The sequence below is a fragment of the Schistocerca nitens genome, chromosome 10, assembly GCF_023898315.1.
Source record: "Schistocerca nitens isolate TAMUIC-IGC-003100 chromosome 10, iqSchNite1.1, whole genome shotgun sequence".
Taxonomy (NCBI): domain Eukaryota; kingdom Metazoa; phylum Arthropoda; class Insecta; order Orthoptera; family Acrididae; genus Schistocerca; species Schistocerca nitens.
In genome coordinates, this window is record NC_064623.1 from 24213517 (window position 1) to 24240254 (window position 26738).

General features: G+C 40.5%; 1 protein-coding gene across 1 annotated transcript in view; it reads right to left on the reverse strand.

The window, feature by feature from the left end:
* LOC126210124 (uncharacterized) overlaps positions 1-26738 on the reverse strand; it is a 95877-nt gene that overhangs the window by 13964 nt on the left and 55175 nt on the right. The window contains exons 6-8 of the mRNA XM_049939267.1: positions 22695-22785; positions 14365-14550; positions 3382-3565 (exon numbers count right to left, since the gene is read on the reverse strand). Coding sequence (XP_049795224.1) covers positions 3382-3565; positions 14365-14550; positions 22695-22785 — 461 coding nt within the window. The remainder of the gene's footprint in view (positions 1-3381; positions 3566-14364; positions 14551-22694; positions 22786-26738) is intronic.

Consider the following 26738-nt stretch of genomic DNA (forward strand, 5'->3'; position numbering starts at 1 on the left):
AAGCCGCACTTTTTTTCTGGTTTTTGTAATCCAAAAAACTGCCTGCAGCTTAGAATCGAGTGCAACGAAAGTGGAAGTTCTCAAAAATGTTGGTAGGTGCCGCCACAACTAACTTCTGCCGTCGAATATATGTAGCGCTATACAGGCATACTTTGCAGGCACAAAGATAAATATTGGTGCCAAAACCTCTGCATAAGTAAATAAATTTAAAAAAAAAAAAAAGAGGTGGAAGACGAACGTTTTCTCTGCCCCGAGTTTCGACCACTGCATTTTTCATACATTATACAACGAAGTAAATACAAATTATGTATTGTTCATCTTCGAATGTAGCAGCATTTCAATGTACTACGAAAATCCGACTGGAAAGACTGTTTTGGACATTTATCAATATGGCCAACGCTACATTCTGAATTTTTTCCTACCTGACTACCTGTGAGAAGAGATCGTTGCTAATAGGAATTTTACAAATTGTGAATCACATGCAGTATTCTCTTCACCATAAGAATAATACGAATATAAACATTTTGCCATGTATTCTTTTGTGTTTGCTGCTATCTCATTTAAATCCTGTCTGCCTAATAAACTATGAAACTAGAGTGAGACAACAGCAAACACGGAAGAACATACATATCATGTCATGTTTATATTCGTATTATTCTTATGCCTAATAGTGATACAGTCAGAAATGAAGCACGGCAATTGACTAGTTTTTTAAATCTACGATGACTCTAATTTCTGTGCAGAATGTAATGTACTAAAGAGGCGTCTGCAAAGATTTTCAAACGGAGAAAAATTTTCGCTAAACTCTCGTTCAGAACAACTTCTATCATACGCAGTCTATTATTTGGTTCTTGTTGATCTTTATCAAAGAAAGCAGCAGTGTAAGTAACAACAAATAGCAGTCTCTTGCTATTGTTTCGCTAATAAGACAATCCCTCTTTTTTTTTTTTTTTTTTTTTTAAAAAAAAAGTCACGGTAGCGCGCACAACAGCAAGCCATGCGGCAAGCGGCGACAGGCCGTAAACACTCATTAACAGAATGCGACAAACAATGCATGACACAGTACAATAATACATTTTTAGCTTAGAGTGACGTAAACACCTATAACAGAGAACGACACCTATCAGATCAAAGAAAAATAAGCAATCAATTCAAACCAGACGAAGCACCTGAAAAAGAAAGGGTACCCGTATAAATACGGACGGAGCCTCTGACGCATAGTAATGGCTACCTGGTAAAGCTTAACTGCTAAGCTTACGACTCGAGCCAAACTACTGTAGCTAGTTGTATCGTCATTCATTCGACCTAAATTGTGTCTCGTATTACAATGGACCAACTTTGTTTCGATTTGGAGGTGCGGCCTAAAACTTTTCTCTCCCCTTGAATTTCGAGTCTCAAATTTCAGGTGCGGCTTAGATTCGGGAAATTTTTTTTTCCTTGACTTCAAGTCTCATTTTTCAGGTGCAGCTTAGATTCGAGTGCGGCTTAGATTCGAGTAAATATGGTATGGAGAGATGGGAGGGGCTTGCACAGGATACGCTAGCATGGAGAGCTGCTTAAAACCAGGCTTTGAGCTGAAGACCATAGCAAGGACACACAATCAGAGATAATCTAACTGCTACAATTTACCTTTTTTCTTTTTGTACACTATCTTTTCTTAAATGAGAAAAACAGTACAGAAATAGCAGTAACTCAGGAACAGGCTTACGGCTGAACATTTCGTTACTACAAAAGTGCTGCATAAAACTACCAAACACTTACTAGTGGCACTGCAATACATTAGCTACATTAGAAAACTAACTGTTTGAGAGTAAGGCTGCAACAGAGGGGAGGGAGCAGGGGTCACTGGCAGATTGGGAGTAGGACAAACATTATGGTGACATGGTGCTTGAAATGTTCCTCCTCCTACTGTCCATACATTGAAAGAGTAATTTCCACCCACAAGATAGCAAGGACTACTACAAGGGTAGGCATAATAAGACAAATGAAGTAAGAAAGCAAGTAAAAACTTTTAGCACGAGAAGTTACTCAATTTCTCAATATATTCTCCACCCGTGGCTAAAGATTTGATCCAAAGGGCTTCCAATTTTTTTCCTCCATATCTGAAAATAGATTTTGTCAAACTCTTCAAAATTTGTATTGATGGCAGCAAACTCTTTCCCATTTGATGCAAATCTCTTCCCACAACAATGAATTTGCAAGGTGAGGAATACAAATAAGTCCTGTGAGGGTAAATATAGGAAATCGGGCCAATAGGAAACCTATTAGAAGCTCAAATTGTGCACTGTTGGTGTTGTGACAGTTGCAGAGTGGGATACAGGGTTGTCCTTGTCTGAGATCATCTTGTTGCAGGCCTATCTTCACCCCTTTTCATTCAATTCTCGTTCCAAATAACCCATCAGTGATGGACAAAAGTCTCCAAGTATTCCTGTGTCCTTTTCCGTGTAAGGACCCAGGTTCCCCCAACAGTTACAAATCAAAGCAAAATGTCACACTGGCTGCAGTTAAACATCACCAAACATCTTGCTGAACCACTCGTCCAGATTCATTTCTGAACCTCCCTCAGCAGTCTCACCTTACAAGTCTTCTCATCCAGGCGTCACTGGCCTCGGGGACACTCGCCAGCCGCTACGTGCTGTACGGAGGGGCGTATCGTCGGTACACCACCTTCTCAATCAAGTAGCTCCTCACTTGGTAGCAAGAGGCCAAGTGCAGTCTGTACCAGTCTTCCTGTTGAAGAAAAATCCTAGGCAGTACCGGCAATTGAACCTGCGTCATCCGCACGGTAGCCACCTACACCGATCACACTGCTATGGGTAAGACTTCAAATTGTAATTCCTCAAATTTCTTCAACGAGCTCTGTTACGGTGGTCTCAACTGGGTAGCTGGAGTACTTTGCATCTTCACTGCTTTTGCTGCCATGTTCAAGCTGATTAACGCTACAATAAACTGACTTCTGAGCTGGTGCAGCGGCGCTACGAACTTAATCCAGCTCAGTTTCCACGTGCTTGACAGCATAACCAGTTAACAGCAACACGCAACTCGTGTTCCTCCAACCTAATGAAAAAACACTACAATTTTTTAAGTAAGTATGTCTTTGGAAGGTGAACTATGAAGGTTGGTAGCAGGAGTGGAACCAACATCATATACTGCAATACTTCACAATTTATGCTCAGCATTCTTGGTTTACTTTAACTATTGCAGTAAATTTTGCTAATGTGACCCTCTCCTTTCTGTCATCAAAAAAAAAAGTCTGAACTTCCCATCTTAAGCCTCCCTGTAGAATTTTAGAGGTCACATATCAACAGTTCTGTCAAAAGGAAAAGGGTGGAGGATAGAGCTGATGCCATTAGGAACTTGTAATTCGAGTACTGTACCTACTCTGGAGCTGATCGAGGGCATCCCTCATGGCTGCAGAAGTGTTCTTCCCGTGGCCCTCCACGCCTGCCACCCAAGTCCATCCTGCCTCATCAGTTGCAGACAGTGGCAGGTAGGTCTGCGTAGATTCGTCAATCCCCTCACTGTAGCTGCTATCTGCGTCACTGTCATCAAGTGGAATTTTTTCCTGTCAGCCCCACCAGAAGGAAGACACTAATTAATACATAAGTTCTTGAATCTCATTAATCAGACAGATACAGTTTGTGTGTGTGTGTGTGTGTGTGTGTGTGTGTGTGTGACCCAAGTGGTTATTTTGATTATGGCTGCAACAATACTTTTGCCAACTGAGGGAAGAATTTAATACTGCACTGCAACGTTGGTACAATGCCAAGATTTTAATACAAGTATTTAAAAAAATTGTTTCTTTGTTTGTATTGTGTTTGCCATTGCTCCCAAATCCTAAAATACAGCAAAAAGTGCACTCTCAGCTGTGTGTTTGTAGTAACCGCAACAAGGCAAACAACTGTTAGGAATGCACTTTTGGCAGTTGGTCATATCAGAATCTTGACTGTAATGTGAAACAGATGCTATTCACTTCAGGTCAGAATGTTCATTAGTATAAACACATTCTGTAACAAGTAAATAACAAAATAGTCCAGCAGAAACAGTTCTCAGAGGAATATTTGTCAAGAGACACACTAGAAACTATCTGAAGATCACCCCAGAGTCGAAGGATTCAGTTCCAGTGCAACTAGTCAGTTGACATGTACGAGGGAAAGTCAATTATTATCCGCAATTTAGTTATATTTTTGTTTATATTGGTAGTACTATCATTTTACGTTGATGACTCATGCTTTGTTATTTGTTGTTATACCTTTGCAATTTTCAAGCTGCTAGGTTAGTTTAGTTATCGCTGCTGTGCTGTTAATCATGGATGCCCCACTGTCTATTTGCACCAAAGAAGAGCAACGCTCAGTGATCTGTTTTTTGTGGTCGGAATGTGTATCAGGGGCCGAAATTCACTGAAGAATTTCGGTACAGCACGGGAACAGTGTTTTGCAACAATGGAGTGTCCACGAATGGATTGAAAAATTCCGAAATGGTCGCACAAGTGTTACACATGATGAAGGAGCCAGACGACCATTTACCACCACAAATGAAGAAACCATTGAGCATTCACGTAAAATGATTCTCTTAGACAGACGATTAACTAGTGACTAAGTGGCACACCATTTGCAAATTAGTCACAATTCTGCCTATGAAATCATCCACAACAGACTTGGGTTTCATAAAGTTTGTGCAAGATGGGTCCCAAAACAACTCACACAGTTGCATAAACAAACGTGCTCGGACATCTGCAAAAAGCATTTGAATCACTATGGTAACGAGGGGGACAACTGCTTAGACAGGATCATTACTGGTGATGAAACATGGATCTATCAATACGAACTGGAGAGTAAATGGCAGAGTTGGAATGGAAACATCCAAATTCGCCATGCAAGAAAAGTTGAAGACCCAATCTTCTGCAGGAAAACTGATGCTTATGGTTTTTTGGGACACACAAGGTCCAGTACTGCAACATTATGGGGAAAGGGGCACAACAATAAACAGTGTACATTACAGTAAGATGCTTACTGCCAGGCTAAAGCCTACAATTCGAAGAAGAAATTCCGAGGATTGCTCTTAAAAGGTGTCGTGTTGTTACATGACAATGCCCGTCTGCATACTGCTGTCCACACTGCTGAAACACACCAGAAACTCAAATTTGAAGTATTGGATCATCCTCCATATAGTCCCAATCTTGCCCCTTCTGACTATCACTTATTTGGTCCACTCAAACAGGCATTAAGGGGCCATAGTTTTTCTTCGGACGAAGAAGTGAAAGACGCAGTGCATTCCTGGCTTGCAGCTCAACTGAGAACCTTCTTTTATGAGGGCACCAGGAAGCTTGTACAATGATGGACCAAGTGCATTGAAACGCAAGGTGACTATGTCAAAAAATGATGTTCTTGTAAGTTTCCTACTTGATTACAATAACATTTTATAACTACTTTGCTGATTGACTTACCCTCGTATTTCATAAGTAAAGTTCCTTATAAGTATGAGGTGGTGGAGACCACAAATCTGGGATCCATCGTACTCAACACGTGCTAAACAATCGACACTGCAGAGTCCACTTGTAAAGGCAGTTGGATAACAGCAAACTGAGGCAGAGTGGCTCTCTAAGGACATTCATGTTACCAGTCTACAACAGTGGCTGTGTTCGCACCTCAGACACCCTCACCAGATGCGTGCAACATTACACATATTGTCACATTGTAACTACAATTTGAAATGGTAACCCACGGCAAGCTGGAAAGCTGCGCTAACCGTTACTCCACACTGCACGCGGCACAGTTCGTGGCACTATTGATACATACATATTGTTCATTTGCACATCCAACAGAGTTACTGAAGTACACCTGTGCATCCTCCAACCTGTGAACTGAGTTAGCTGGCCCATTTACGGGAAGCCGTACAGTCTAGGGTGAACTGTGAACCATGGTGCAACATAGAATTTTTTGTTGTTGTTGTTATGGTCTTCAGTCCTGAGACTGGTTTGATGCAGCTCTCCATGCTACTCTAACCTGTGCTAGCTTCTTCATCTCCCAGTACTTACTGCAACCTACATCCTTCTGAATCTGCTTAGTGTATTCATTTCTTGGTCTCCCTCTACATTTTTACCCTCCACGCTGCCCTCCAATGCTAAATTTGTGATCCCTTGATGCCTCAGAACATGCCCTACAAACCGATCCCTTCTTCTTGTCAAGTTGTGCCACAAACTCCTATTCTCCCCTATTCTATTCAATATCTCCTCATTAGTTACGTGATCTACCCATCTAATCTTCAGCATTCTTCTGTAGCACCACATTTCGGAAGCTTCTATTCTCTTCTTGTCCAAACTATTTATCGTCCATGTTTCACTTCCATACATGGCTACACTCCATACAAATACTTTCAGAAACGACTTCCTGACACTTAAGTCAATACTCGATGTTAACAAATTCCTCTTCTTCAGAAACGCTTTCCTTGCAATTGCCAGTCTACATTTTATATCCTTTCTACTTCGACAATCATCAGTTATTTTGCTCCCCAAATAGCAAAACTCCTTTACTACTTTAAGTGTCTCATTTCCTAATCTAATTCCCTCAGCATCACCCGACTTAATTAGACTACATTCCATGATCCGCGTTTTGCTTTTGTTGATGTTCATCTTATATCCTCCTTTCAAGACACTGTCCATTCCGTTCAACTGCTCTTCCAAGTCCTTTGCTGTCTCTGACAGAATTACAATGTCATTGGCGAACCTCAAAGTTTTTATTTCTCCTCCATGGATTTTAATACCTACTCCGAATTTTTCTTTTGTTTCCTTTACTGCTTGCTCAATATACAGATTGAATAACATCGGGGAGAGGCTACAATCCTGTCTCACTCCCTTCCCAACAGCTGCTTCCCTTTCTTGCCCCTAGACTCTTATAACTGCCATCTGGTTTCTGTACAAATTGTAAATAGCCTTTCGCTCCCTGCATTTTACCCCTGCCACCTTCAGAATTTGAAAGAGAGTATTCCAGTCAACATTGTCAAAAGCTTTCTCTAAGTCTACAAATGCTAGAAACGTAGGTTTGCCTTTCCTTAATCTTTCTTCTAAGATAAGGCGTAAGGTCAGTACTGCCTCACGTGTTCCAACATTTCTACGGAATCCAAACTGATCTTCCCCGAGGTCGACTTCTACAAGTTTTTCCATTCGTCTGTAAAGAATTTGCGCTAGTATTTTGCAGCTGTGACTTATTAAACTGATAGTTCGGTAATTTTCACATCTGTCAACACCTGCTTTCTTTGGGATTGGAATTATTATTTTCTTCTTGAAGTCTGAGGGTATTTCGCCTATTTCTTACATCTTTTTCACCAGATGGTAGAGTTTTGTCAGGACTGGCTCTCCCAAGGCAGTCAGTAGTTCTAATGGAATGTTGTCTACTCCCGGGGCCTTGTTTCAACTCAGGTCTTTCAGTGCTCTGTCAAACTCTTCACGCAGTATCGTATCTCCCATTTCATTTTCATCTATATCCTCTTCCATTTCCATAATATTGTCCTAAAGTACATCGCCCTTGTATAGACCCTCTATATACCCCTTCCACCTTTCTTTTACCTTAACAAATTATTTCCAGAGGTGAAAGAAATGAAAAGTGATGGGGAAAAAATCCCAAGGCTAACTGAGGGGTCAAACTTTGGACCTCAGGCTCTGTCATCTGACACATGACGAGCCACATGTGTAGAGTGGAAAGCAAGATGAATAGAGAACTGCATCAAAGCAACCTCAGAGTTCATGACAAATGACAGAAACAGTTGTTTATCTCTTGTAACAATATAAGCCAGTTTAAAGAAATCATGGTTAGTTGTCATGCTGCGTACAGTGACTTCAGTGTCAACAACAAATATCATTACAGACTATGTATACTGGAAAGTGACTGCAGGCATCTGACACCTTTCAAGAAGTCTCTGCAAGATGTGTACTCATCTCTTTCTTTCAATGTTCTCATTAACTGCTTTTGCTGCATGTATACTTTATTTAACACAGCTTCACTGCCCTGGAATATAATGTCACAGGATAACAGCAAGTGAAAGTATGCGAGGCAAGTCAACACTTTTTTCTTCCAAACAATACAGTGTGAGAGAGTTCAAATATCAGAAAATTGTGTCAAACTCAGCACCTTAGCAAACTCATCGACAGCCTGCTTCTATCTTTGCTTAATTTCAGTTGAATACAAGTGAATTTCACATGTACATGCATGCCTTCTTGCACGTGACTGTGCACCGTGCATCAGTCAGCTATATTATATGCGCAAACAAAGTTGACACTCAGCGCAGTGGCTAATGGGAGTGACTATAAAGGCATTTCCCATTTAACTCGTGTGTACCTGTATCTCTGTAAACCCACTGTCACCATTGCTGTGATCGTCTGGCTCATAGACATGCACACGCACATCCCACCTCCCCCTCACACACAATACAGAGAATACAGTATAACCCCACTTTTACATTCCTGGATTAACGTTTTCCCGCCGTTTATGACATTTATCGTTCCCATCAAATTTCCTATGACCACAATGTTAATTTGCACTCAATTTTGCATCAACATATTCTGCAAGTTTCCCATGATGTATGCATCACAAAACAATTTTTGTCGGGGGGAGGGAACAACATTGGCACGATGTTGGCTGTCGAGTAGTGTTTACAAATATTACATGGTTAAGTTTCTTGACACCAGGGCACTTTGCTCAGTGGATTTGAGCCGGTAAACGTGTAAAAGTTGGAACAATTCGTGCCGTATCTCCCGCTGCTGCCAAGCATTACTTGACGTGATGGCTGATGGGAGTAACTAGGTCAGCTGGAATAAAGATATCGCGACCATTCGCAACCATTTCCGAACACTCTACCATGTAAATGCAGTTTCGTGATTGTAATCATCATGACACCTTTGTCGAACCACACGTTTAGCGTGTTTCAGCATTTGGCCTCTTGTAGGGCTAGTTGACACCGTCATTCACTTTGTGTTGCTCAAATGTTTTTAGTTTAAACACAATGACAGTTACGAATTTTTTTATGCTGAACAAAACGTGTTTCGAGAATTTATTCTCGTTGTCAGGAGAAGTATATTTGTATTATTTTTTGTGATGTTACACAAGCAGTGTGAGTGATAGCTTACGTGTGTGTGGTTTTCTACATAACTGAGGAGACACAGTACCTGATAACGTCAAAAAGACGACTACAGTGCATGAGAAGCAGAATAACACCTATTCAAACACCACACATAAAACGTATGTACATATTTGTACTTGACAACGAGAAAAAATTCTTGAAACGTGTCGTTAAGCATGGGAAAAAAAACTACATAACTAGTACAGTATTTGATTATTTAAACAATGAGTAACAACTGCAGGCTTTCCAAAACCATCGATTATCACGTTTGAAATTAAGACAAACGTTTCTACTTCCCAACCACTTGTCAATTCCAGTTACATCAGCGGTTTTTATTAGATAATAAACCTTTATTAGATAATAAAAAAAAGCCTCTAACAAGTCTTTTAATGCCTGTTGTGTACATATATCATACATAAAGTGCGAAACTGCAAGGGGGTATCCTACACATAACTTTTACAGCTTAAAACATTATTTCCCACATTTTACACCATTTTTTTTAAGTCCCTCGAAAAGTGTAAAAGTGGGGTTTCACTGTATCAATAACAACTGAATTGTCACTTTTTTTTTTCTTTTCAGTTTAAGTGCACTTTCTACATAAAATACGGGAAAGGAAACCACTTACCTAGTTAACACTAGCTTTCAAGCTCTCTCATCCATTCCCACACACAGTCAGAAAGACAATCAAATGTACGTGGCTCACTGTATGAGAGTGATAACTGAATATTGATTACTGAAAGCAGGTTCCTGGGTAGATGGAGGTGGGAAAGGTTGGGCTGTAGAAAAACACGCATGAGGCAAGAAGGGGTAGCAGGGTAGCACGAGGCTGATCTTTCGCCAGATGACTAAGTGGCTGCACAAGATAAAAAGAGTTAATGTAAGTGATAGAGATAGGGAGACAGTGTGTTACCAGTTCAAACTGTAGTTACAATGTGACAACACATCTAGTGAGAGAACACGGCGACTATCGTACACCTGCCCACTGCCAAACTGTGGCAAATCACAAACTTGTGCATCTTACTGTTGAACACACAATGCACCACAACACTGATGGCTTCAACAGCTGCTTCCCTGCATGACCCGTTTGGATACTCCCTTCCTGCACAAGTTTCTTTTAGCTACACAGAAGGAAATTCCCCTCCAGCATATCCTGCACTCTCACATTCCTCCTGGCCTAAACCTCCACTAACCTGTATCCCACTGCCTCACCTTACCTTTCCCCTTCCCTATCCAGTTCATGCATGCCTTCTCCCACTACTCTTCTTACCCCTCCCCCCACCCACGTGCGCTCTCTCTCTCTCTCTCTACTCCCCCTTTCACCCCTCTCCTGTTCCCATCACCACCACCTTCCTCTCATTTTCTCCCCTCCATCCCCTCTCTCTCTCTCTCTCTCTCTCTCTCTCTCTCTCTCTCTCTCTCTCTCTCTCTCTTGCTCTGCCCTCTGAACTTTCGTCTTGTGCAGCTGCTGAGTCATCTGGTAAAAACCTGCGCCCCACCACCCTGCTACCACTTCCTCGCCTCGTGTGTCCTGCCCTGCTCCTCTCCAGTTCCATCCAAAAGTCAACTGCTTTTGTTGTTGTTGTTGTCTTCAGTCCTGTGACTGGTTTGATGCAGCTCTCCATGCTACTCTATCCTGTGCAAGCGTCTTCATCTCCCAGTACTTACTGCAACCTACATCCTTCTGAATCTGCTTAGTGTATTCACCTCTTGGTCTCCCTCTACGATTTTTACCCTCCACACTGCCCTCCAATGCTAAATTTGTGATCCCTTGATGCCTCAAAACATGTCCTACCAACTGGTCCCTTCTTCTTATCAAGTTGTGCCACAAACTCCTCTTCTCCCCAATTCTATTCAATACCTCCTCATTACTTATGTGATCTACCCATCTAATCTTCAGCATTCTTCTGTAGCACCACATTTCGAAAGCTTCTATTCTCCTCTTGTCCAAACTATTTACCGTCCATGTTTCACTTCCATACATGGCTACACTCCATACAAATACTTTCAGAAACGACTTCCTGACACTTAAATCTATACTCGATGTTAACAAATTTCTCTTCTTCACTAACGCTTTCCTTCCCACTGCCAGTCTACATGTTATATCCTCTCTACTTCGACCATCATCAGTTATTTTGCTCCCTAAATAGCAAAACTCCTTTACTACTTTAAGTGTCTCATTTCCTAATCTAATTCCCTCAGCATCATCGATTTAATTCGACAACATTCCATGATCCTCGTTTTGCTTTTGTTGATGTTCATCTTATATCCTCCTTTCAAGACACTGTCCATTCCGTTCAACTGCTCTTCCAAGTCCTTTGCTGTCTCTGCCACAATTACAATGTCATCGGCGAACCTCAAAGTTTTTATTTCTTCTCCATGGACTTTAATACCTAATCCGAAATTTTCTTTTGTTTCCTTTACTGCTTGCTCAATATACAGATTGAATAACATTGGGGAGAGGCTACAACCCTGTCTCACTCCCTTCCCAACCGCTGCTTCCCTTTCATGCCCCTCGACTCTTATAACTGCCATCTGGTTTCTGTACAAATTGTAAATAGCCTTTCGCTCTCTTTATTTTACCCCTGCCACCTTCAGAATTTGAAAGAGAGTATTCCAGTTAACATTGTAAAAAGCTTTCTCCAAGTCTACAAATGCTAGAAATGTAGGTTTACCTTTCCTTAATATATTTTCTAAGATAAGTCGTAGGGTCAGTATTGCCTCACGTGTTCCAACATTTCTGCGGAATCCAAACTGATCTTCGCCGAGGTCGGTTTCTACCATTTTTTCCATTCGTCTGTAAAGAATTCGCGTTAGTATTTTGCAGCTGTGGCTTATTAAACTGATAGTTCTGTAATTTTCAAATCTGTCAACACCTGCTTTCTTTGGGATTGGAATTATCATATTCTTCTTGAAGTCTGAGCGTATTTCGGCAGTCTCATACATCTTGCTCACCAGATGGTAGAGTTTTGTCAGGACTGGCTCTCCCAAGGCCGTCAGTAGTTCCAATGGAATGTTGCCTACTTCCGGGGCCTTGTTTCGACTCAGGTCTTTCAGTGCTCTGTCAAACTCTTCACGCAGTATCGTATCTCCCATTTCATCTTCATCTACATCCTCTTCCATTTCCATAATATTGGTCCTCAAGTACATCGCCCTTGTATAGACCCTCTATATACTCTTCTCTCCAAAGGTCTCTTTAATTTTCCTGTAGGCAGTATCTATCTTACCCCTAGTGAGACAAGCCTCTACATCCTCTAGCCATCCCTGCTTAGCCATTTTGCACTTCCTGTCGATTTCATTTTTGAGACGTTTGTATTCCTTTTTGCCTGCTTCATTTACTGCATTTTTTATATTTTCTCCTTTCATCAATTAAATTCGATATATCTTCCGTTACCCAAGGATTTCTACTAGCCCTCGTCTTTTTACCTACTTGATCCTCTGCTGCCTTCACTACTTCATCCCTCTGAGCTACCCATTCTTCTTCTACTGTATTTCTTTCCCCCATTCCTGTCAATTGTTCCCTTATGCTCTCCCTGAAACTCTGTACAACCTCTGGTTTAGTTAGTTTATCCAGGTCCCACCTCCTTAAATTCCCACCTTTTTGCAGTTTCTTCAGTTTTAATCTACAGTTCATAACCAATAGATTGTGGTCAGAGTCCACATCTGCCCCTGGAAATGTGTTACAATTTAAAACCTGGTTCCTAAATCTCTGTCTTACCATTATATAATCTATCTGATACCTTCTAGTATCTCCAGGGTTCTTCCATGTATACAACCTTCTTTTATGATTCTTGAACCAAGTGTTAGCTATAATTAAGTTATGCTCTGTGCAAAATTCTACCAGACAGCTTCCTCTTTCATTTCTCTCCCACAATCCATATTCACCCACTATGTTTCCTTCTCTCCCTTTTCCTACTCTCGAATTCCAGTCACCCATGACTATTAAATTTTCGTCTCCCTTCACTACCTGAATAATTTCTTTTATCTCATCATACATTTCATCAATTTCTTCATCTGCAGAGCTAGTTGGCATATAAACTTGTACTACTGTAGTAGGCATAGGCTTTGTGTCTTTCTTGGCCACAATAATGCGTTCACTATGCTGTTGTTAGTAGCTTACCCGCACTCCTATTTTTTTATTCATTATTAAACCTGCTCCTGCATTACCCCTATTTGATTTTGTATTTATAACCCTGTATTCACCTGACCAAAAGTCTTGTTCCTCCTGCCACCAAACTTCCCTAATCCCCACTATATCTAACTTCAACCTATCCATTTCCTTTTTTAAATTTTCTAACCTACCTGCCCGATTAAGGGACCTGACATTCCACGCTCCGATCCATAGAATGCCAGTTTTCTTTCTCCTGATAACGACGTCCTCCTGAGTAGTCCCCGCCCGGAGATCCGAATGGGGGACTATTTGACCTCCGGAATATTTTACCCAAGAGGACGCCATCATCATTTAACCATACAGTAAAGCTGCATGCCCTCGGGAAAAATTACGGCTGTAGTTTCCCCTTGCTTTCAGCCGTTCGCAGTACCAGCACAGCAAGGCCGTGTTGGTTAGTGTTGCAAGGCCAGATCAGTCAATCATCCAGACTGTTGCCCCTGCAACTACTGAAAAGGTTGCTGCCCCTCTTCGGGAACCACACGTTTGTCTGGCCTCTCAACAGATACCCTACGGTACGGCCATCTGTATCGCTGAGGCACGCAAGCCTCCCCACCAACGGCAAGGTCCATGGTTCATGGGGGTAGGCAACTGCTTTTAATAATCAAAATTCAATAATGAGTGTCGCTGCTCCACGAGCGAATATGTTTGGGTGTCTTTGTGGCTGTAGGTGTGAATTTGTGTACTCTTAATAAAAAATGAGCAAGAGCTCGGAAGCTAGTGTTAAGTCTCTTCTATTACCTATTTCTTTGTGCCATGCACCAGTCCTCTACAGGTAAATGGTTGTCTTTCCCTTATTTTATGTAATTTTCCATCCACAAATTTCCTTAAGTGCACATTCCCAAACATAATGGATTTCAGTTTGTTTTGCAATGAACGTGGGTTGGTGTACTTGGTGGCACGAGTCTGGCTGTGTGAGAGACTATGCAAATCTAAAATAAAAAAAACAGCTTGTTCAAATGCTAGTAAAACTTTCTGTACTATCACATGTGACTGTGCACCATGCATCAATGAGCTATATGACTGCCTGTATTCATTTTTTAACTAACTGTGGTTAAATATGTATAAAATAAACTGGTGTGTACCTGTGTCTCTGTAAACTCACAGTCATCATTGTAGTCATCATCTGGCCCATAGCCGGTGTCTGCATCACGGCCTTTAGGCGGAGTCGGTGGACTGTCCTCGGCTTCTTCATCAATGTCTGCTGTCAGATCTTGCCATGTCTTAACAGGCAATCCGGCAATACGTTCCGCCATTGTGAAGTGCGCATTCTGGAAGACAGTACAGTACAGTTACAGACACACTGCACCTATAGTAGACAGTGTGGGGGAAAACACCAACTACAGCTTCTTTTTGTACACACACAGTAAAGGTCAGAAAGACATGATCTGCTGAGTATATATAATGCAGATCCTTTATAAACTGAATAAAGTAAAAGTTATAGAGAAGATTGAAGTATGTCAAAGGCCCTACGCATACCCTCACTGGACAAACTGAGCTATAAAGCACAGTTCCTAGAGAATTTTGATAAGGTACTGCACACGATTTAACATTTTTCAGTCTCATTTCCCAGCTTCACACTGTAACCTAATTTCCTGTGCCACTTCTCAACATTGTGACATTCTTGCGGTACAAAGCCTCCCTTCAACTGTCGTACCCCACAGCTTCGGCTTCTGCACTCTGTTCGATCTCCCGTATTGTCCTTTCTCTAAAGACATGTGATGGATAGCAATGTTTCCGTGTAATTTAAATACTACTGAGTTTGTTCACTTCTGCCCCATCTCAATTACTTTTGAGATGGTTGTTAAGTATGTGCTGACTTCGTTTTACCTATTATATGTTACTGAATTGTCATAGCGCTTTTCTCTTTCCCAATCTCCAGCCCCTGTTGTTATTTGACTTTGGCATTCTGGACTAATGACTAATAAAGGATGATTGTGTTTTCTTCTTGACAATAATAAAAAAAGCACCTAGAAACTTAGTGAGGAGGTAAACAGAAAAAAAGATCATGACCTGTGCACTACAACGTATCGGATGCCTGGTTAGATTTCCATAAACCGATGTAAAAATCAGGAAGTGATAAAAGTGAAGGTGACTCTTAGTATATAGGAATACTAAAAGAACAAACAGCCCCACAAAATTACAGTCCAATGTCCTTTATATCAGTTTGCTGCAGAATTCTTGAACATATTCTCAATTATCATCATCATCATCATCATCATTTAAGACTGATTATGCCTTTCAGCGTTCAGTCTGGAGCATAGCCCCCTTATAAAATTCCTCCATGATCCCCTATTCAGTGCTAACATTGGTGCCTCTTCTGATGTTAAACCTATTACTTCAAAATCATTCTTAACCGAATCCAGGTACCTTCTCCTTGGTCTGCCCCGACTCCTCCTACCCTCTACTGCTGAACCCATGAGTCTCTTGGGTAACCTTGCTTCTCCCATGCGTGTAACATGACCCCACCATCTAAGCCTGTTCGCCCTGACTGCTACATCTATAGAGTTCATTCCCACTTGTTCTTTGATTTCCTCATTGTGGACACCCTCCTGCCGTTGTTCCCATCTACTAGTACCTGCAATCATCCTAGCGACTTTCATATCCGTAACCTCAACCTTATTGATAAGGTAACCTGAACCCACCCAGCTTTCGCTCCCATACAACAAAGTTGGTCGGAAGATTGAACGGTGCACAGATAACTTAGTCTTGGTACTGACTTCCTTCTTGCAGAAGAGAGTAGATCGTAGCTGAGCACTCACTGCATTAGCTTTGCTACACCTCGCTTCCAGTTCTTTCACTATGTTGCCATCCTGTGAGAATATGCATCCTAAGCACTTGAAACTGTCCACCTGTTCTAACTTTGTTCCTCCTATTTGGCACTCAATCCGTTTATATTTCTTTCCCACTGACATTACTTTCGTTTTGGAGATGCTAATCTTCATACCGTAGTCCTTACATTTCTGATCTAGCTCTGAAATATTACTTTGCAAACTTTCAATCGAATCTGCCATCACAACTAAGTCATCCGCATATGCAAGACTGCTTATTTTGTGTTCACATATTTTGATCTCACCCAGCCAGTCTATTGTTTTCAACATATGATCCATAAATAATATGTACAACAGTGGAGACAGGTTGCAGCCTTGTCTTACCCCTGAAACTACTCTGAACCATGAACTCAATTTACCGTCAACTCTAACTGCTGCCTGACTATCCATGTAAAGACCTTTAATTGCTTGCAAAAGTTTGCCTCCTACTCCATAATCTCGTAGAACAGACAATAACTTCCTCCTAGGAACCCGGTCATATGCCTTTTCTAGATCTATAAAGCATAGATACAATTCCCTGTTCCACTCATAACACTTCTCCATTATTTGCCGTAAGCTAAAGATCTGGTCCTGACAACATCTAAGAGGCCTAAACCCACACTGATTTTCATCCAATTGGTCCTCAACTAATACTCGCACTTTCCTTTCAACAATACCTGAGAAGATTTTACCCACAACGCTGATTAAAGAGATACCTCTGTAGTTGTTACAATCTTTTCTGTTTCCATGTTTAAAGATTGGTGTGACTACTGCTTTTGTCCAGTCTGATGGAACCTGTCCCGGCTCCCAGGCCATTTCAATTATCCTGTGTAGCCATTTAAGACCTGACATTCCACTGTATTTGATGAGTTCAGACTTAATTTCATCCACCCCAGCTGCTTTATTGCACTACAATCTATTGACCATTTTCTCCACTTCCTCAAATGTGATGCTATTTACATCATCATTCCTATCCAATTCTACCTCGAAATCTGAAACATTACTGATCGTATTTTCATCTACATTGAGCAACTCTTCAAAATATTCCCTCCATCTGCCCAAGGCATCCACAGGATTCACCAGGAGTTTTCCTGACTTGTCCAAAATACTTGTCATTTCCTTCTTACCTACCTTTCGAAGACTGCTAATTACACTCCAGAATGGTTTTCCAGCAGCTTGACCCCTAGTCTCCAACCTGTTTCCAAAGTCTTCCCAACATTTCTTCTTGGATGCTGCAATGATCTGTTTGGCTTTGTTTCTTTTTTCAACATAACTTTCTCTATCTACCTGAGTTCTAGTATGTAGCCATTTTTGATACGCCTTCTTTTTCCTTTTACAGGCTGCCTTGACTGTGTCATTCAACCAAGCTGTTTGCTTCATCCTACTTTTACACACTACTGTTCCAAGACATTCTTTAGCCACTTCTAGTACTGTGTCCCTGTACCTTGTCCATTCCTTTTCCAATGACTGTAATTGACTACATTCAACTAACTGGTACCTTTCTGAGATCACTGTTATGTACTTGTGCCTGATTTCCTTATCCTGAAGTTTCTCCACTCTTGTCCTCTTACATATGGACCTGACCTCCCACACTTTTGGCCTCACAATCCCAATTTCACTGCAGATTAAATAATGATCAGTGTCATCAAAGAATCCCCTGAATACACGTGTGTCCCTCAGAGCCTTCCTGAATTCCTGATCTGTTATTATATAGTCAATGACAGATCTGGTTCCCCTGCCTTCCCAAGTATACTGGTGAATGTTCTTATGTTTAAAAAAGGAGTTTGTGATTACTAAGCCCATACTGGCACAGAAATCCAAGAGTTGTTTCCCGTTCCTGTTGGCCTCCATATCCTCTCCAAATTTACCAATAACCTTTTCATACCCTTCAGTTCGATTTCCAATCCTGGCGTTCAAATCACCCATGAGCAGAACACTGTCCTTGTCCTTTACTCTAATAACTACATCACTGAGTGCATCATAAAAACTATCCATCTTATCTTGATCTGTCCCTTCACAATGCGAATATACTGACACAATCCTAATTTTCTTGCTAGACACTGTCAAATCTATCCACATCAGTCGTTCGTTTACATACCTTATTGCAACTACGCTGGGTTCCATTGTGCTATTCCTGCTTTGACTCCTGACAGGCAGACCTTGTATTCTCCCACTTCCTCTTCTTTCTCACCCCTTACCCGAATGTCACTAATAGCTAAAACGTCCAGCCCCATCTTACTTGCAGCCTCTGCCAGATCTACCTTCTTCCCAGAGTAGCCCCCATTGATATTAATAGCTCCCCATCTCATTACCATTTGTTTGCCAAGTTGTATCTTAGGAGTCCCTGGTTTGTCAGTTAGAGGTGGGACTCCGTCACCTCCAAAGCTCCGAGGCATTTTGCTCTGATTGTCGCCAGCATCATATTTAAAGTACCAGGGAAGCAGGTTGTTAGCCTTACTTGCCCCGAGTCCCATTGAGTTTTACCCCTAACAGTTGAGGGACTAACCGGTGGATTTGGTAGTCTTTGCTGTATGAGCACAAAGGTGACCACGACTCAGAATATGTCCGAGTAACTGGTACCCGACTGTCGGGACCACTTACTTGGCCACTCATACGTTGCCCGTGGTTCATGAACTAGGACATGACTACAGGAACCCACACCATGAACCACATATTCTCAATTAGAATACAATAAACTTCCTTGTGATAGAAAAGCTTCTGTCCACAAATCAGCACGGTTTCAGAAAGAATCACTTGTGTGAAACTCAGCTTGCCCTTTCCTCACAAGATATCCTGCAGACTACAGATGAAGAGCAACAGACTGACTGAATATTCCTCGGCTGCTGAAAAGCATTTGACACAGTGACCCACTGCAGACTGTTAAAGAAGGAATATGCAAATGGAATAGTTTCCCAGATAAGTGAGAGCCTTGAAGCCTTCTTAAGTAATATCTTCAAGAATGCTCCATGGACATGTGATAGGACCACTACTATTCTCCATATACTTGAATGATCTGGCAGACAGAATGAGCAGCAATCTGCGGGTATTTGCTTATGATATTGCGGGGTAAGGGAAGGTGCCATCACTGCGTGACTATAGAAGGATACAAAATGAGTTGCACAAAATTTCTAGTCAGTGTGATGAATGGCAGCTAGCTCTAAATGTGGAAAAATTTAAGTTAACGCAGGTGTGTAGAAAAACAAATCCAAAATGTTCAAATACATCATTAGTAGTGTCCTGACTGACACAGTCACATCGTTTAAATATCTGGGCGTAACGTAGTAAAGTGATATCAAATGGGAAAAGTGTGTGAGGATTGTGATAGGGAAGGCAGATGATCAACTTTGATTACCTGGGAGAATGTTGGGAAAGTGTGATTCATCTGTAAAGGAGACCACAAACACGACACCAGTGAGACTCATTCTCGATCCACACCGTATCAGATTCGAGAAAGACATCGAAGCAATTCAGAGACTGGCTGCTAGATTTGTTACCGGTAGGCTCGAACATACAAGTGTTACAGAAATGCTTCAGAAGGTCAAATGGGAACTGCTAGAGGGAAGGAGACATTCTATTTGAGGAACACTACTGAGAAAATTTAGAGAAGCAGCCTTTCATGCTGGCTGAGGAACGATCCTACTGCCGCCAACATACATTTTGCATAGAGACCATGAAGATAAGATACTATGAAGATAAGATACCAGAAATCAGGGCTCATATGTAGGCACATAGATAGTCATTTTTCCCTACTATCTGTGAGTGGAACAGGGGAGGAAACAACTAGTTGTGGTAAATGGTATCCTCCACCACGCACTGTACGATGGCTTGCGATGTACGTATGTAGATGTAGAATGGATGACTTATTCTAATCCCTATCTATCTGCCTTTCATTAGTTACTATTTTTATTTTTCGATTTTTTATCCAATTACAGTAGTTTTATTGCAATAATTATTAAGATAAGAGAGAAATCAATGTAGCTTTCATATTGTTTTGGTATACTGGTTGCCGTATACTTTTTATCACATCCTGATTTATACATATTGAAACAAATATGAACTATTGTGTCACCCAATTAATAGTAATTGTCAAAAATTCTCTGTTTAATGAACTGTTAGATACCATTCCTATTTTAACAATATTTCTTTGAAAATTGCATATCTTATTTTCATTAAGGGAGCTTTCAGAATCATTATGACATTTGGCAACTGTTATTTGGAATTTCATTTATTCTTTTATTTTTTTGCTTTATATTTTGACAATTCATTTCTTTCATAGTCTTAGATTTGTTTCTTTCATCTGTAACCAGAAGAAAATTATACATTTAACATTACCGAAATAACAATATCTCATCATCAAAAATTATGCTTAGGAATATTTAATTGTTTTTCTCCAAAAAATATATTTGTGTTTTGATTATGACTCTCTTTATAAATTTCATCTAGGAACTGCTGTAATGTAACCATAAAAACTCTATGGACCAACAAGATATCTCACCTGGTTTTCTGTATTACAATGTTTTCGAGAGTGTCTTTGTGGAGTGTTGGAGGAGGAAAGGCATAGGCAACCAGGTCTAGCACTTGCTTCCAGATTTAATAAACTGAAGTTTTTATATTGTGAAATGTCTACAGTAAAATCTAACTGTATCAAGAATATTACTGATCATATTACGTCAATGAAAGCAGAAAATATAAAATTAGTTAATCTTAAAAATGGTGTTCAACTGCAACTCATAATTTTATCCAGTGTCATTTTTACATAATTGGAAGGAAACATATTATTGACAATGGTGAGTTGAAGAATATGCTATGACGAACCAACATTAACAGCTTATGTTCCTTTTATAAACTTGTCAAGACCAGAGCCTCCATTGAAATCATTTGATAAGTACCAGAAATCAAGAGGAGTATAATTATTGACTACCAAATACTGATACAATCAATTTGGGCAATGCCTATCTGCAATTCTGTTGCAGCCATAAATATTATACATTTCTACCTTAGATGATGCTGACACAAATGTTGAAACCTGATTACATTCATTGTTCTGTCATCATGATTATTGAACTGTGGGATCTGGATTGTAAGAATCAGTGCACAGAAATCTAATAAAGTGTCCAATTCATGATAGTGCGCAGTTCATCTTTTTTATGTTTACTTATTCATAAAGTTTCTAGATGCTTTTTGTTGTTATTGTCAAGAAGAAAATACAGAAAAATCTGTTCATACATTCCTTTATTTCAGTATAATTACTAATTTTAATGAAAGCTGTCATATATTATCTTTTAAATCTGTGACCTTGTATAAATAATGTGCCTGGTCTGGTTAAGGGCATAAGCCCCCACGCTCGTTGTCTTTATTTTCCACATTTTATCCAGAGGTTTATCACCAACTACTGCTGTTGTTAAAATAGAAGGCTTGAGATGGTGCATGGACTGGTCATGCATATATTTTGGCATAATGTAAAACAGTAAATATTACATAAATATTGTCACTCTTAATTAATACTGTTGTCTCATTTTATCTGGCTGCTGTAATTAAGCAGGAAAATGGAAGTTGTACTTCGCGTTGTCACATATTTAATTACAGTCTATTGTATAAATAACTCTCACAAAAATTTTAATATTGTGGCTATTAGTTATTTTTATGTTAAGAAAAATGTAGGTGGGACCTATGAACCTTGCACTCTCTGCCACTTATACATTGTACTATGTCACTCTCAATGTTGGCAAAAATTATACATAGAGTATATCCTTCTAAATCTCTGATTAATTAACTACAAGGTGTTGCTGTCACAGTTTAGTACCTCCTTCCCCTTTTAATTGACTACACTATGTAACTACTGTTTCCACAATATCTGGTTTATGCCTGTAAATTTAAAGTTCAGTAATGTAGTTAAACATTTATCCCTTTATGTATACTTAGATTTTTAACATTACTTGATTCATGTTTAATTTTGTTGTTCATCATGCCATGCACACATTGGTTATAAAATTGTGTGACATGGACAAGTATTTTGATTGTAAATCAGGTATTTGCATTTAATAGGTTACATTTTGTAAATTCTCTGTTCATTCTGTCAACTAAACAACCAATGACAACCAATGTTTGATTTATGCTTTGTCTTTTAATTGTGTTATATCTGGTACGTATAGTCACTCAAGAATGGCTACACAGCAAAAGAAAAACCACTATGCAGTAGTGAACAACACAAAATACAAGAATGGTTAGTTGTAAAAATAACAGTCGATGCAGTAAACTGGTGCCACACAAGTGACTTTATTCAACTGTAATTTAGTTTCGAGGAGCTACATCGTTATAGACGTCGAATGTGAAAGAGAGAATACTCTGAAATTACACCTCACAATATCAGTACATCACTTTTTGGAACCTGTAGATGTCAACATAGATTTCAAAATCAGACAACGCAGGATGTTTAAAATTTGAACATATAAGGCATACATTTCTATATGTCTCCCCCTTCACTATTAAAACAGCCGAAAACAGGGCAAACAATGGCATCCCAGAGTTAATAACACACCTGTAAACTTACTTTAGGAAAATTTTGACCAAGTGCTGATACTGTCAATTTATCAAAAGCAACTTACCTCCTTTTCAACGAGATGCAACTTCTTGAAAACAAGGTAGCCCACAGGTGCTATAGCATCATCTGAGTGGATGATGGTTTCTGCTTCATCTCTGCAATATGCATAGTAATAAACAGTCCACACAGTCTGTCATACATTGTAAGTGAAGGATATTCATAAATCACCACTGAAATGTGACTATATACAGCCTACACATAAATCCAACAAGACAGTGTTACGATCTCTGAAAAACATAATAATCTATGTATCTGGGTTTCTTCACCAGGTGAGCAGCTGAAACCACACAGTCAAATGGCACAGGAGCCTTGCAGTATTCTGTATACGTATTTTATCACTCTTCTAGTATAGTCTCTTTAAAAACTCTTTGCTCTTTGAAAGCAACTATGCGAGACATTTTATAAATAAAACACAATAATTTTTTTTTTTTACTTACACATTTAATTTTGTTTTTCAATATCTCTTTACAGTCCTTCAATATAGTGTCACAGCTTATATACGACTGAATCCCAACATCTCGGAACCTCTAGCGTTCCGTCCAGGACACCACTTCTGTCCATCTGTTGGATGGCTCAGGTAATGGTAGTAGAAAGCTCTTCCAGAGGAAGATAATGATGTCCACAAATAGGATTTTTTTTTAGGTTTTTTCAACTTCAGGAACAAATCAAAGTTTGTTTGACTCATGTCTGGGCTGTACGGAGTATGCGGCAACACTTGCCATCCGTATTCACGCAGTTTTCGGGCTACAACATTGCCGATATGTGGACAAGCATTGTTGTGGATAATGAGTGGCCCATCTCAAGCAACTGAAGTTGGGTTTTGTGCATTTTTCTGTTCATGTTTTGCATTAAGTTGCAATAATACATTGCTGTTACACTTGATCCACATAGGACTCTTATCTGTTATGATTCCTTGGTGATCACAAGCAAAAAAATCATCATTTGCTCAAGTTTCAATTGAGCATGTTGAATTTTTTTTGGATGTGGAGAATCTGAAGCTCTCCCCTATTTGAACTGTGATTTCAACTCCGGTTTAAAGTCTCTAATACCACTTCATCAATAGTGACAATTTGACAAGAATTCTTAACCTCCACAGTCGAATCATTGTTTGAGAAAGGTTGCAGTGTCCAAGCATTTCTGCTTCTCTTCAGCACACTGAGATCTTCTTCAAGAGCATCTGCCACAAGTTTCACACTTTGTTCATCTGTGACATTTTTGGCATTCTGGATCTCAGATTATCGTCCGAGCTCTTATGACCACCATGAAAATGATTAACCCGATGTGAAACAGTACTAAGGTCCACTGTAAACTCACCACAAACTTCACTTAATGCACTGTAGATTTCTGTCAGGTTTATGCAGTGTAATGTTTCAATCTCGATGCACGACCTCTGGTCTTCAACAGTCATAGTACCTGAGAAACCTGCAGGGTCCATTTCTACCTCTCACTAGTTTTGTGTTAGAGTACTCAACAATAAACAAAAACACATGCTTCTTCCTCAAGCTCCCAACTACAGCTGACATAATTTTCATTGTTGTTGCAACAAATGATCAACAGTAATATCAACCGGTGCATTACTTATGAAATATCACTCATATGATCACACAATTCCATTTTACCCTCATATGCTGCTAGCCATTAAAGTTGCAACACCATGATGATGACAGGTGACAAACACCGAATTGACAACATGACTACTATATGCTCTGATATCCAAATACTCAGCATTTCAATGCACTTGCACATGGTCCAGCTCCATTAATGTGAGCATTTGTCACAAGCTTGAATACCCATCTCTGGCTCTGGAAAATACTGAAAGGGATGTGGAGCTGTGGTGACTCCAGCACTGCGGACAGCTACGCTAGGTTTTGTGGTCGAGAATCTTTGGCACGAACAGCTGATCGAGGTGGTCCTGGAGATTCTCAATTGGCTTTAAATGTGGGGAGTTTTTTGGCAGAGTAGCACAGTGAACTTATTGTGTGCTCTTTGAACCACGCATGAACAATTCGAGCTGTGATACATTGCATTATCATGTCGGTAGATGCTGCCGTGCCAATAGGCGCAGTCAACAACGATAGATGTGTGCTTGTGTCAATCCATTGTGCCTTCCAGAATGAGATCACCCACAGAATGCCACAAAAATATTCCCCAGATCATAATGCTCATTTCTGGTTGCGAGCTTTTGATTCCAGATGGTACACGCCAACAGCCAACTGTCTGATGGAACATAAAACGTGATTATCTGAAAAGGCCACATGTCACCAATCAATTGACTTGCGGTTGCACTACTGGCACAGAAATTCCAGCTTTCATCACTCGTTAACAGCTGTCGGCACGGGCGCACGAACCGGGCACATACCACCGAGTCCCAAATGCAGGAATGTTTGCTGAAGTGTCATTGAGGAGACACTGCCCACTGCCTTTCAGTTCATCTGGGCAGTCATTTGCTCAACAGTTGCACATCTGCTCACCTGTACACTCCTCTGGAGTCGTCATTCATTCCCATCATCTATGGGCCGTGGTGCCCACAGCATCAGTTTTGGGTAGCAGAAGTTTGCTACACACAGAACGCTTTAGCCACAGTAGCACACAAACAGTTTATAAACTTAGACATTTCGGAAATGCTTCCACCCTTGGCCCGAAAGCCAATGATCGTGCCCTTTGGGACATTAGACGAATTGCTCCATTTCCACATTAAAGCAATCACTGCACTGTTTTCCACATCCTCCGCCACATTTTATATCCCTCCGCTGCTAGTGCTGCCACCTGTTGTCTACACACGGACGCTGAGCACAGGCGGTGGTCACATTAATGTGACTGGACTGTGTGTATAGGGAAAGATTATGCAGTGGTTTACTGCCTTATTATAAGTTGGGTTTAAATTATATGTGTTTGTGAGAAGATTGTGTTCTGCCTCGTGTATGAAGGAGAAGTGTCTGCCAGAACACATCAGAAACCAGAAATAGCATAAAGGCATAGCTTATGAAGATTGCAGTTTATCGTTCTGTGATACCAGTGCTTGTATCGGTCGAGATGTCTTGACTCGTGTGAATATGGAACGTATGGGTTCAAGAGAGCCACACTCAATATCGTGCTGGATCTCAACAGTCCCACCCAACAAGTGCCCGAGAGGAGACATTTCATTCACTCAGTTGTGCAGTATCTGCATCTACATGGATACATCGCAAATCCCATTTAAGTGTCTGGCAGAGGGTTCACTGAACCACCTTCGCAATAATTCTTTGTTATTCCACTCTCGAGCAGTACATGGAAAAAATGAACACCTATATCTTTTTGTGTGAACTCAGATTTCCCCTATTTTATTATGATGATCATTTCTCCCTTTGTAGGTCAGCATCAACAAAATATTTTTGTATTCGGAGGAGAAAGTTGACGTTTGAAATTTCATGAGAAGATCCTGGCACAATGAGTAATGCCTTTGCTTTAATGATGTCCACCCCAAATCCTGTATCAAGTTCATGACTCTTTCCCCTATTTCTTGATAATACAAAATGTGCTGCTCTTCTTTGAACTTTCTCGATGTACTCCGTTCATCCTATCTACATCTACATCTACATTTATACTCCGCAAGCCACCCAACGGTGTGTGGCGGAGGGCACTTTACGTGCCACTGTCATTACCTCCCTTTCCTGTTCCAGTCGCGTATGGTTCGCGGGAAGAACGACTGTCTGAAAGCCTCGGTGCGCGCTCTAATCTCTCTAATTTTACATTCGTGATCTCCTCGGGAGGTGTAAGTAGGGGGAAGCAATATATTCGATACCTCATCCAGAAACGCACCCTCTCGAAACCTGGACAGCAAGCTACACCGCGATGCAGAGCGCCTCTCTTGCAGAGTCTGCCACTTGAGTTTATTAAACATCTCCGTAACGCTATCACGGTTACCAAATAACCCTGTGATGAAACGCACCACTCTTCTTTGGATCTTCTCTACCTCCTCCGTCAACCCGATCTGGTACGGATCCCACACTGATGAGCAATACTCAAGTATAGGTCGGACGAGTGTTTTGTAAGTCACCTCCTTTGTTGA